The 13814-nt window shown below is 41.5% G+C and overlaps 1 protein-coding gene across 1 annotated transcript; it reads right to left on the bottom strand.

The window, feature by feature from the left end:
* Window positions 1-149: 149 nt before the first annotated feature.
* Window positions 150-11817, bottom strand: LOC116928891. Its single transcript, XM_032936025.2, has 13 exons — window positions 11351-11817; window positions 4290-4628; window positions 3738-3817; window positions 3544-3656; window positions 3231-3445; window positions 2993-3101; window positions 2829-2923; window positions 2634-2697; window positions 2485-2563; window positions 2264-2416; window positions 2047-2185; window positions 1736-1964; window positions 150-1634 (listed from the first exon to the last, which is right to left on the bottom strand). The coding sequence occupies exons 1-13, from the start codon at window positions 11383-11385 to the stop codon at window positions 1449-1451; spliced, it is 1836 nt and encodes a 611-aa protein (XP_032791916.2). The 5' UTR covers window positions 11386-11817; the 3' UTR covers window positions 150-1448.
* Between the last annotated feature and the right edge of the window lie 1997 nt (window positions 11818-13814).

Genomic DNA, 13814 nt, shown 5'->3' with positions numbered 1-13814 from the left:
TGACATGAAAAAAAAAAGTTGGCGAAAATCAGAATAAGATACAAGAGCTCACGATAAAATAATAATTATATGTATAATATTCAACCGGTTAAGATGCAATCGGGTTGATCCCTTTTGACGCACAGAAAAGCGTGAGAAATTTCGATAGCCATTTTTCAAAAAATGTTTACTGATTCTGTTTTTGTTTTAATGTACGTGTTAAGTATTTGTTTTGCAATCAAGTTTTACACTAACAAAAAATTGACACATTGAGGAAACAAAAGTCAGTGAATTATTCTCCATGTTTTCTGCAGTTTCGATTGTTTTTTTTCACAGACGCTTATCAAAGCCGCCACCGTTGTACTTGTAACTGCCTCCAAAAAAAAGAAAAGTATTCCTTTTTCGCTCTAATAAATGTCTAGCACGAGGCAAATGCCACAAACAATTGATCCATCATCGTGCAGTAACAAAAATACTTGCCTTCAGAACCGACATCGACAAAGAACAAAAACAAATGATGGTAGAGACTGTATAAATGATTGAAATAGATTAGGCAAAAAAATAAAAACATATTTTAAGTAAGAAAATAATAATAATGTGATGGGATGCGTTTGATGGTTTGCTGCTGCATGGCACCACGATTCAAAACGCATTATGTACACGAATCGCTAGCCAAACGCTACCAAAAATAAACACAATCATTTGGGAACGTCCATCCCCCAGAAAAAAGAACACACACGGCCTAGCCAGAGTTATTCCAGACAATCAAAGGGAATCGAAAAAACCAAGAAAAAATTGTCAAGCAACAAAGGGCAGCGTCGATTACACCTGAGAGCTCCAGGGATTCCATACATACACACACAAACACACACACATATAGCGGAAACAGATAAATGGATTAGCAGCTGAAAATGATGAAGACAAACGGATGGGGGTAGTAAACCATACAATGTCCTCCATGTCGAGAGAAATGAATAGCTGGCCATCAACGTAGACACATAAAGAGATTGAGTTCGCGATTGAACGCAGAAAATCGTCCTTTTTTTTTTTTTTAAATCTTTGAAAGGCACGGTCAAACACAGAGGACACACACACACACCCACACACACCCGGCGCAAGATAATATCATCTTCCTGGTTTTGGGGATCCACGTGTGGATTGAAAAAAAAAACAACAAAAACAAAAAAAGAGGCTTTACACACGCACAAATGTTTCTTTTCACTTTACCTTGTGTTCATTTCACTTCCGGCAAAAAGAAAAGTAAACTTTATTGAAAAATAAAAAAAAAAGAGCTGCTCCCGACTGGTAAATTTGCTGCGGCGAAATCACGTACACAAACATTCCTCGTCTATCCTTGTTCCAAAAAAAAAAAAAGGGACATTACGGGAGACGGGATTAAAATAATAATAATTAAATCAAAAATCGGAGAGAAAAAAACAAAACAAAAACAAGGTAGTCGACAGTATTTTTCATCGTTGTTGTTGTTGGATTTGAGTCTGTTGATTTTGTAACAACACCAACTGCTGGTGACAGCGCTGAATGGCACATTCGACCGCCTCCTTGATTTCGTCAAAGACCGGGATTCCCTCGCGGTTGGCCAAATCGGAAAGGTAATTCCGACCGCGATTGTAGTCTTTGATGGCGAAAGCCGAAAGCTATCGCAAGCCGAATAAAACAAAAGGGAAACATGAGTCACTTGTTCCGCATGAGACGTGCAAAATTTTGTCATACGAGTTTCTCGGTATTCATTACTAACCCGATCGCCGTTGATTTCCGCATTGTCAGGTAAGCGTTGAATGCACAGCACCACATTGCAACCGAGTCCAATGTAATGGGCGGCCAAGGCCATCGACGAAAGCGAACGTGTTTCTAGCGAGACAACGAACAATAAGACCCGGCTGGCGTCCATGGCCGCCGCTTCGATCGGAATAAACCGTCGACTCCATCCGCACGTCTGCGGATTAAAGTATGTCAACCCGCTCTTCCTGTAATCGAGAGAGAGAGGAAAAAAAGGGAGAAATAAATACCCCGCCATTTATTTCAAAGAAACAAAAGGTTTTCGGTTACTTGAGTAACGGGATGGCCGTCTGTTCACGCCAGGTGGTAGAGCCGCACGATCCTCCCAAATAGATATCTCGTGCTCCGCCCATTGTCACCTCTGGCGACGAACTGTCACATCGTGCCACTCCTTTTGGACTTGGGCGGCCTGTGTCAAATCGGTCAAAAGTCAAAAGAGTCATGTACACACCCAACAATGGGGGGGAAACGTATTGTATCGCCTTACAGAGTATCCGAGAGACGGGCGAGACCACCGAGTAGAGCAAGGTTGCGGCCTTGCTGGCCATCACGTCCCAAAAACGTCTTTGATTATCGGCAGGTAAATTGCGAAACTCGGTCAAAATGCAGCAAAACTGATCGAAAGAGACCGACGTTTGTTCTACAATCAACATGAAAAAAAAAATGGGAATGAATTTAATAGTTATTCCCCACAATCAGCTGATTTACCGTTGCTGCTGGCCACAATGTTTTTCAAATCGTCCACTGAGAGATCTCTCTTGGTGAGAATCCGAAAAGCCATGCAGACCTAAATCATAGAGAAAATATACAGTTCAACGACAGTCGAGGCTAAAGTCAAAATTAAAGGAGAGACTTACATCCGCCATGCTGATTTCACCCGAATTGCTCGTATCCAGTGCATTGAACGCATCGCGCAGTTTACTATATAACAACGCCCCATGGCATTCGTAAAAAAGAAAAAATTAATAATAATAAAAAAAAAAATAGCAACAAAAAATAGCATCATGGAACATGTTTTCGAATGGCTGTGTGTTCGACGATAGAGGTCTTACATCAACTTGTCGCCGATAGGATAATGAGGATTTTTCAACGGGCTGATTCCATCGCTGAGTCCTAGTTCTTGGACAGTGATCCGTTCTTTTAATATCTGGCGATGATTAAATATAAAAAATGTTAATACTTTGCAGTAATCGAATCAATTTTTAAAGAGAAAAACCTTGGCCGTGCAGTCGAGTGCCAATCTGATATTACTGAAAACAGGTATGCCCAGTCGTTCGACCATGTCTTGTAAGACCAGTTGACCAGTGGCTAAATCTTCGTATTCCCTTTTTAAGAATAGAAAGAGAAGAAAATTTGAAATTCAATTTTCAAATGTGAATAAACTCCAAACAAATTTCCCTTTTGTTTTTTGTTTTTTAAAGTTTTAAACAATTCTTTAACAAACATTTGTGTACCGTTCTGTAATGGGTTCTCCCTGGATGAGCTGGCCGGGCCCGTCCAGTGCGTGAATGACGAGAATAAATGTCTTTTGCGCTGCCGTGTAATAAGCGGCTTCTACGATCGTTGCCACGCTTCGTGTTTGTTTATCGATCACGAAAAACAGGACGTCGGCCGTTTGTTTTGCGTGGTGCTCTTTCTCAATCAATTCCGGTCCCCACTGCGGTACTTGCTGCTAGTCACAAAATCAAATATTGTTTTAAAATATTTTCTTTTTAATTTTTTTTTTTTTTGTGTTGTTGTTGCAAATTTAAAAAAATGCGATCGCACTGGATTGAAGTAGGTGAGACCCCACGTTTTGAGTAGAGGAATAGCAATGTCTTGCCTCCAAGTGGTTGGATTGCACGAGCCGCCCAGGAAGACCTGATATTTGGCGGCAGATTCTGCATTCAAAAAACAAACAAAACAAAATCGATTCATTTTAATTGAATGCCATTTTTAAAAAATATTTTGAAGAAACTCACTTGAGATCTTACGGTCAGACATTTTCTTGTCGTTGCCCTTGATGTCGACCACTTTCGACAGCTGCGTCGGTCGAGGTATCCTGCGCGTGAGTCACCCGAAAAAAAAAACAGAAACCAAAAATTCATTTTCAGAAACAATCGACAAACAAACTGAAACTCAAAATAGAAATAAATAAATAAAAAGGTGGAGCATTCTAAGGCCTAAACAAGTGATTGTACTACTGCTCCTATTATACAGACTCTCAAAAGTCATAATAAAGGAGGAGGCTTATGGCGCCATCGACCGGTTTTTGGTTGTTGTTGGAACAACTCGAAAAATAAAAAAATACAATTCATCTACTATACTATTATGTTAGTGGGCCATAAATTCATTGCGCAGTGTGTCCCTGTCTGCCTCTATATATACTGTCATAAATAATGAACAGACCAAAAAGGGTTGATGGTTTTCAAAACGCCCATGGCAACCGAATTAATGAGTGCATAGCTCTGCCGCATCTCATCATCCATACAGGTAAAAAGAAACTAACAACAACAACAAAAAAAAATGCTTACTCTCGTTCGTAGGACTTGCGCAATTCGTGGGCGAACAGGCAAAATTCGCCAAACGTCAGGAAATTGCGTTGCTGTAGATTGCCGTCCGTTTGCGGCGGATCCTTCGATCCGCAACCGAGGGCGGTGGATGTCGAAGCCGCAGGCATGACGACGGATTCCTCTTGTTGTTGTTGTTGTTGTAACTGCAATTCGCGCTCTCTGGCGCAGTGGATCATCTCGAGGATTTGCGACTGCGACGGGTAGACGCTGGCCTGATGAAAGAGCGATTGCAGCCGCTGGGTTTCAGCAACAACAGCGCTGCCGTTGGGCACCACGCGGCACCATATCTCGTACAATTCTCTACGAATCACGAGACAATTGTGAAAACAAAACAAAAACAAAACAAAAAATCAATGAAATTGACGAGGTGGTGGTGAACGAACGACTGCCCAAACTGAACTGAGCACGAATTTACTCAAATACCGGTAGGTGGTGGTTCGTGATCGGTGAGAAAATGAAAAAAAAAAAGGGAAATAATGAAAATTGAAAAAAAAAAAAAAGAGAAAATGAGGCAACTACTACAGCAACAACAAACAAGACAGGTGAGAGAGCAGATGAATACTAAACAACCACAAGAGAAAAAAAAAAAATAGGCAAACGCGCTCACACACACAAAAAGAGAGTGAGGCGTAATAGCCTGGTGGTAGTTTATACTTGACGTGGGGAGGATAGAGAATGAGCGCTTCCCCCCCAGCCCATCCATTAGAGACAACAGGTGAACCACAACGACACACCATCGAAAAAAAAAGAAAGAAACAAGTTATCGCTCACCAACAGCCCTAAAAAAAAAAAAGATAGCGATGATGATCTCAGCCTATGTCGGAATAGAGGTGGATACTACTCTTACTACCCTTTTCCTTTTTTTTTTGTTGAAGTGATGATCTAACTTTCCTGTATGGTGGGGGCCAAACCGTAGGCTAACCACAAAAGGTGACTATCCATGACAGACTAAAGTTAGTGTCCCGAGGCAGCGTTCAAATCGCCCGCCTACACCGCGAGTATTTCTTTCGTTAATGTCACAATCGACAATAAGCGAAAAGAAGCGCACAATTTTTATTTTGAAATGTGACTGTATAAATTGCATAAATTGGCGGTGCATTTCAATGCAAAAATCCACTCACTCTCTCACCCATGTAAGGCCTCTCTGATAAAAAAGGTAGGAAACATCATCGATGAGATGATCGTGCAGAAAAGACCAACTCAATCAATCGATCAACGTCTTTCGCCATTCTACGACTAGTCCATATCGAATTGCGTTTTAAGATGCGCGCATTTCGACGTGTGTCGTTTTCTTTTCGGGAACCCGTCGTCTTCTATTACTTTAAAGGCAGCTCAAAATGGACGTCCCTTGCCCATGCAACGATGACGGCATCATGCGGGATTCTTTTTTTTTTTTTTTTTAGTTTTTTCTTTTATTTTGTTTTGTTTATGATCATTTGACTCACCGCTGAAGTCATCGAAAAGCCTGGAGGGGCCAGAAAAAAGTACGCACACGAGGAATAAAAAGAAAACGGAGACTCTGGACAATCGGCACTTGAACACACAAGGCCATTGGCTCCTAGTGACGTAGTACCGCGGGATTCGAACATTTCAACTAGCCGGCAGGTGGAGCAAGTATCTCCCGAGACAAAAAGGTGAGTTAGAGGCGATCGAAACAACAACAACAAGAAATACGATGGCGTCATCATTTGTGTACACTGGCATACCTTTGAATTTAATGCACAACAACAACCACAACAACAACAAAAAATACATTCGAAATGATTTTTTTCTTCTTCTTCTTCTTCTTCTGATTCGTTGATTGTTGTTTTTGGTTTACACCCGTCGACTTTTTGTGTATACAAGGCGAGCAGCTGCAGTCTGACTTCATCTTTTCAACATTGTGCACTCCACCCAAATTCTCTTTCCTTTTTTTCTACCATTTTTTTTTTTAAGAAGGGGGGAGGGAACGTGATTGAAATCGTTCACAACGCCCCGCCGTACAATTTTCTTCCTGGTTTTAAGAGCAAAAAAAAAAAAACAAAAACAACAGTAGGCTGTCAAGGTCCAGATGTGTCCGCTTGTTCAAGCGTCCGATTGAACGCAATCATCTTGTGAAATACGACTTTAAAATCATTTCCTTAAAACAACAAATAGCGTCAACATTCGCGACGATGATGTCAGCCGCCTTTGATTTTTTTTTTTCTAGATGTGAATATAAGAACCTTTTACCCAAAATAAAAATACAAAAAAAAATGGCAAAGGAATTCGAAATTTTAGGTGATAGCAATGAATCTAGGGGTCGGACCGATGTGGAAATATTGGGCCGGGCATTAGCCAACGGAATTCTTCCCAAAAAAAATTCGTAATGACTCCAGGTGGCTGGTAAGATCAGTCACCGCCAACGCGCGTGATAGTATCAAGTGATTCATGTTCTGCTGAATATTTCATTCAAACACGAAATTCTGACGGTTATTGCAAGCGCATTAAAGAGAATGCGTGTCCACGATCACGCAACACGACGAGTTTGAAATCAAAGATAAGATAACAAAATAAATTCAAAATGATACACATCCATTAGGCATTTTTTTTTTAAATGCCGGCCATTCAAACATCACAATTGGCTAGATCAACAATTCTTTTGTGACATTTGAGAGCATTAGCTAATCCAACGGTCTTGATAGGATCAAATAAAAAAAGGGGGAAAATGTAGATTCAATATCTGCATAAATCCTATGCAATCCATCACAAATCACGATTGTACGCACGCTGTTGTGTATAGGGAGTCGGCGTGACGCAAGAAAACTGTACGCTTCGTCCAATGACTTTTACAATTTTCTTTTCTCTCCCATTTCAAAACGGACCGGAACGATTACGCAACACATAACGTGTCGTGCTTCCATTTTTATTTTGTTAAAATTGAACAAACTAAGAAGCAACCGCGTTTGCGGTCAAAATTACGAACACGCAAGATTTCGTTATTAAAAATTCAGTCTCGTTTCGTAAACAAACATAAAAACACATTGCACAAGATCCTATCAAAACGTTGAAAAATGTTCGCATTTTCTTTCCCTCGCTTTTCTTTATTAGTGTCTGTATCGTTAACGAAAAGAACACGCAGTGGCGCACGAGAATTATAGCCGACGACGTCATCACCCGATTCACACGAGACAAACTACACGTAGATCTTGTTATCTCTTATACGCTACGAGTCGTAATATCCACAATAAATTTAGAAAACAAAACATAAAAATCGTAAACATGTCGCACAACAAGAAAGTTGCAAAACAATCCAAAGTTGACCCAGTTCCAATGTCACATCGCAACCAATTCTTTTTTGAGCGTGATCGTCTCTCTTAACCCGCGAGGTTCGACATGAGGTGGTGAACATTTTTGCACGCGCTGAATGGCCAATGGCATCCCGGACGTCGACGACAGAGTTAACGAACGACGGGCGTTCGTCTGTTTGAAGGAAAAAAAACCTCTGCCAAAAAAAAAAGAAATTGTTGGAGATCGTATTCGGTGATTGAAAATGACAAGTGACGGATGTGGGAAGTTTTCTGGGCCGGGACATGCAGTTCTTATAAACTGTCACTCCTCGCTTTATGCTCTTAAACATTTTGACATGTTGTAAATGCTCCTGTCTTTTCGTGAAATGACGCATTCACGAACAAGGGCAAGAATTATTTAAAAAAGGGCTGAAGGAAGATGATTGACTACAACGAACAGAGGAGAGCCATTCCTTGGGAAGAGATACATTTGATGGTGCGCGAGTTTTTCCTAATTTCTATTTAAGGAGTCGTGGTAGTGGCGGCCAACGCCCATCAACGATGACGACGACAGGCCAAAAAGAATTATTGTCAGTGGATCATTATCATCACGCAGGGCAACAACAAAAAGAAAAACACGATGACCTTTTAAGGCGACCAATTTGATCCGGCGGAAGATTCGGTGATAGCCACCGAAGACAATAAAAAAAAAAAAAGAAATACACAAAATGTTGAGGCGATTAGGTCATCATGTTTTCTTTTCTGTTACGTGTTTCGTTGAGCCTCTCCCTGTTTCCACTATGTCCTCTAGTCCCTTCCTAAAAAGAATTTCTGGATAAACAAAAGATGACGTCAATCTTTTTTCTTTTGATTTTTTGAAGAGCAATTGACACGCAAACACGACGTTCTCGAACGTGAATCATTTTGCCCGTCTTTCGGAAAAGGTGCTAGATGGGCAGTGTCGACCTTGTCCCACAAAATGTCTAATATTTTTCCGAGAATGAATCGGGTAAAAACAATTGCACGATTGAAACATGATGAGGGTCGAGTTCCTCCTTCGCTAATCGAAAAAAATTAGTAAGTAGCGATCAAATGCTTAACACGCCAGCAGCTCTCTCACGACGGATGACATCATCATCGTCTCGAAATTTCGATTACCATTAAAAGCTCATCACACACACATGTGGTGAGCTGAAAGGGCGGGCCAATTCCGAGAAAAAAAAAAAAATGAATCGTGACAAGAAAATTCAATGAATTCAGATCAATATTTCGTGTTGTTGTTGTTTGAAACGCTCGGTCGTTACGTCAGATTCCCCGCGTCCAAAAACAAGTCGATGATGTGAAAATAATTCCCAATTCTTTTTTTCCATTTTCCTCGTCTACTACGACAGACGAATCGTAGCGTGACGACGACCTCCAAAGTCCAAAGGCTCAACAGTCCGCGTACACACATACAACCTTGGCACCGATCGCTTAGATATTCCTTTTCTCTTCTAGATGGGCCTCTTTGCCGTACCACACCAAGGACTCCCCAAAAACAAAAACAATAAAAATATATTTTTTTTTTCTAAAAAAAAAAAAGCCACAACGATTAGGGAAACGTTCAATTCCAATAATTCTTTACACACGTCAAGTGCGTCCAAACAAGGAACTGAAAAAGACTCAATTTGTTTCTCACACTTTTCCCTTTTGTGTGCCGATGACGAAAAGCGACCACCAAAGACTTTGGTTTTGTTAAGGGAGGAATACAACAACTCGGTTGAAAGATTACATCAATCTAATTCGCATTTTTTAAAAAAATCTCCTCCTTTTTTCCCGCCGTCATTCTCGCCAAAAAAAGCCAAACAGAAACGGCTATCAAAATATTCCACCCAAATGATGACAAAATAAAAACTAAAAAAAAAAAATTACGAATTCAAGATATTTTTAGAATCTACACAAGGAAGGACGTTCAAAAAAGGCGCTACTATTTTTCACATTATTTTATAAAAATAAATTTTAAAAAATGTTTCCATGCAGGAAATCAAATTGAACGTTCAACATGACGAGAGAGCGCGCGCGCGCGCGCCAGAAAATCTAGTTAAAATAAAATATAAAAAAAAAAAAAGAAAGAAAAAGAAAATGAGCTAAGTATGTCGATGACGTGAGCGGCTCAACTACGCGGCTCTGTGTGTGTGCCGACGGGGCGCTTGGCTTTTTGGGCTGGACGGGACGCGCGACTCTTATTCATTCCTTCGTTTTCTCTCTTCTTTCGCTTCGTGAACGTGTTTCCTAACCGAAACCAAACCGTACACATTTATTTGAATACCCGCAAATTCTCCTCGTCCACCCCCCACGCCCGGATGGGTGTCTATCCTGATGATCATTTCATCGTCCGCGGACATGTATCAACATAATAACGACGACGAAGAAGAACAACAACACATTGTGTGTCTTGTCCAAATTTGCGGTTTGAAATGGGACAGACTCCCCCCCCTCTTTCGGGACACGACTTAAAATGTTTTATTATTTTTCGTTTGCGTGTTGACTACTGCCGAGCCCTTTTTTTTTTCGTGAAAAAAAGGGAGACTCTTCTTCTTGTTGCTAGGGAAAGAAAAAACTATTCCGTCTGCCTCTTTCTCCTTGTTTTTTTTCTCGCCTTCAAACTACGCGCGCGCGCGATTGTTTACTCGTATGCGCAGTTATTCAAACACACAAGAGAGAGAGAGAAAAAGAAAAGAGACAAGGTGCGATTACATCAGAAACTGTCCGTTTGTTGTATGTGCCGTTTTCCCTCCTTTTTTTTTCCTGCACTATCTACAAACAAAAAAATCGAATTTGGCACGGCCATTTCTTTCCCATATAGTGTGACATCAACAGTGTGATGTCATCTCCAACAGTACGCACACAACCTACATGGAATACATTTTAAAAATCGGGGCAATGCCACACTCACACAAAGATTTACACCACGACCGTAAGAAAAGCAAGACGATTGACTAAACTACTTCATCATCCGTCTTTACGCACCGAATGCAATCCTCGCATTCGCCACGGACGCGCAAAGACGAGGGGAAGAGATGGCGGTACTTAACGCGAATGTTACTATCCATGAACTGACTTGGCAGATCACGTTCTAATGCCGCTCGTGACGGGCATCCTGATTGTCGACGGATTCTTGTCAAACGTCTCGTGACATTGCAAGAATCACAGTAAAACACAGAGAGATCTCGGCCATATGTGCCATTAGTAAATCCAGGATCATTGGCCTCTTTTTTCAAAAGAATGCCCTCCCGCAAGGAAAAGAAGAGGACTTGTTTCATTTTTGTTCTTGTTCCTATTCTTCCGCTTCTCGTTTTGTTTCAAAAATTCCCTTTTTTTTCTTCTTCTTCTCATGTGTGTGTGTGTGTTTTTCAAGCTTGGCTTGAGCTATTGATAGAACAGGAGCGTTCACGGGCCCCCTTCGTCCCGTAAAGTAAGAAATGATAAAAAAGAGAGACGTGGCCGCGGCCCCCTTTTAACACACACACACACACACGAGAGAGAAAAGAGTACAATGACGTCGGCTTCTATTTTTAAAAAAATTTTTGGGGTGGGGTGTATGTTTTTATAAGAGAAGCTACAAGACGTCACGTCCGACCAATGGCGAGTGAGATCACGTGAGATAAGAGCAGCGAGGAAATGTAGATAACGAAAATGTGGAATAGAGCGAAGAGAAATGGAAGGAAAGAAACAAAACAAAGGAAATGGATAACTCAAGAACACCGAGAAAGTAAAAAGGGCGACTTTATTTACCTTGTGATGTCTCCGTAAATGAAGTTGTCGGACATCGCCGTCCGTCCGGCGATGATGTGGCGGCGGCGGTTCGAGTCGGCTGGGCGCTGAGTGAAGGTCAGTCGCTTCTTATCGTCGAGCACGTTTTGAAGTCGCTTGGGTAGAGCTGACGGCTGAAAGAGGATGGCGGCTGAAGCCGGGCAAGTAGCGTCACAGGATGAAGAACCGACAACAACCGCCGGAAGAGCAGCACCGGAACGAGAAAATGATGAAGAATATCCGCCGCTTCGTTGATGTCGGCTGTTTGGCGATCCTTTGACGTAGGTTGAGCTGTTGCGGTTGGAAGTTGTTGTTGTTGTTGTTGTTTTCGGGATCGCCGTAGAAGCAAAGAGGCAGAACGGCCATGGCCTGTTGTGTCGTGCGGACACGACAGCGACGACGATGCAGCGTCGGCGGCTACGACGACGGCGTTGGATCGCAGATTGGGTGCCAGGGCTCTTCTTTTCGCGCGGTCAGCTACTCCGCACCACTCGACAATCCAGCAACAGCCACCGCCACCACCACCACCAGCTAATCCTGGCTCAATCTGCAATCGCAACAAATCAGAAAGAAATTAGACAAAAATTCCAAATTTGTTGTCCTAGTTTTCGTTTTACTTTCGATTGAAATCATCGGAATCCACACAGTACGGAATAGACTGGCCTCACGCCTATTTATCGATAATAACTGATTTTCGCGTGAAAAAAAAAAGGAGGAGGAAAGAAGAAGAAGAAGAAAAAAAAGGGGAATAATCCGGGAGCGAGAAAGACCCGCACCTGTTGGACGGCAGACGCCAAACTGCCAACTGAAAGGTGGAATGGTCCCGCTCTCCACTTTTAGACTCTCTTTCTTGTTCTTTTTCTTTCTTATATATAAAAAAAAAAAAAACGCCAAGCCTGAGTGTGCGCTGCTGCTCCAGCGGCGGCTGGAACCCGTAACCTATTCGGGTTGAAGCAAAAAGGAACGGGAAAAAAAAATGGGAAAATTTAAAAGGCAAAAATTGATGCCTTGTGTGCCTCTTCATTTTGCCAAAACAGACTTGGTGTGTATGGCTATAAAATCGTGCAGACACAGCAAGCTGGCCATCATAAAATATGAAGGCCCTTCGGTGCTTGGTGGTGATGTATCGATTGTTTTTCTTTAATACATAGAGGGGAAGAAGAGGAATAAACAAAACGAAAGAAACAAAAAAAAAAATTAGCCAAGGACGTTGAAGACCTCGCGGGCATTCACGAAGCCGGTTGAAACACAAAACGCCATAAGAGATCATTCGCACATATTGAATAGCGAAAAGAAAACAAAGAGATAGACTGAAAGGAGACGGGCACCTAATCAGATCGAGTGACGTGATCGACGTCGTCAGTTGAATATTAAAAGACGACACACGATCATCATCACAAAAACACGCGTGCGAACAACAAAAGGAGCACAACAACCAAAGGAATGTGTTCTGTTCTGTCTTACCGATTGAATTAGACGAGAAAAATAAAACTGACGTCATCGTGCACACATATAACCTTGCAAGTTTCATTATATGTACACTATTTGATTGGGCTTGAAAGCAACACCTCTGTGAATACACGATTTTAAAACAAATCTTTTGGGAAAGACATGACAATAGCTGCCAATTTGGAAAAAAAAGAAGAATTAGTTGAACTGCTAAAGGTCACAAAAGAACAAACGAAACCAGTTAGCTGAAGCTGATAAACTTCTTTTCTTTTTTCCCACCGAGTCAATGGAATCGTGGGGCAACAAAACGTCAAAGAAAAAGGAAACTGAAGGGGAGAAAACTGACAAGACAGATAGGATAGCCAAGGCGTCAGACTCGAAATGGGCGAAGTATTTCTCGTATTGCATTTTTTTGTAAATACTACTACAACTTGGAATATATTTTTAAAAGAAAAACTCCTTTTTTTTTGTCGAATTACAGTCGTTATTCTACACATATAATGTTAGCTTGACCAGGGCCGGTATTATATGATGGGTGGAGTTTGTAGTTATTCGGTCGAGAGATGCCGAACGAAAATCACTAAAAGGCCACTACGAGTATTATGCACACGCGCACACGCACACAAAAAAAAGGAATGTGTTGCTTATATTGTGTCTATCTAATCAACAGCTCTTTCCGATGAGATCATACTCCATAAGAGAACACGACACACAGAAAGAATCGCGACTTTTTCAGCAGAGCCTCGAGGGCCTTTGAAAATGAAACATTCGAAATAAAGAAAAGGACAATAGAGGGACGTGATTACCTGGTCTTTAGATGGTTTTCTTTTGGCGACAATGAAAAAGCACTGGCAAGATCGGTGTCTAGTTGAAAACTTTACGACAATTGCAAGCCATACGTCAAGCCCACAATGACTTGATGTGCACGTCCTTTGCTGTCCGAAACACCATCACGCTGCTGGCCCCACTGTGTGTTGTTGGCTCTGTCCTTCTTTTG

The sequence above is a fragment of the Daphnia magna genome, linkage group LG8 (genome assembly GCF_020631705.1).
Source record: "Daphnia magna isolate NIES linkage group LG8, ASM2063170v1.1, whole genome shotgun sequence".
In the NCBI taxonomy this organism is placed as follows: Eukaryota; Metazoa; Arthropoda; class Branchiopoda; order Diplostraca; family Daphniidae; genus Daphnia; species Daphnia magna.
Note: the sequence above shows the minus strand (reverse complement) of the source record. Positions and strands in the feature narration are given on the sequence as shown.

What these genes read in the sequence shown, in the direction of transcription:
- LOC116928891 (XM_032936025.2), bottom strand. Translation starts at nt 11,385, where the DNA reads ATGTCCGACAACTTCATTTACGGAGACATCACAAG. An exon ending in GTCTCACCTACTTCAATCCA is followed by an intron (nt 3,446 to 3,543) that starts GTGCGATCGCAT and finishes TGTGACTAGCAG; the next exon opens with CAAGTACCGCAGTGGGGACC. An exon ending in CACTCGACTGCACGGCCAAG is followed by an intron (nt 2,924 to 2,992) that starts GTTTTTCTCTTT and finishes AATCATCGCCAG; the next exon opens with ATATTAAAAGAACGGATCAC.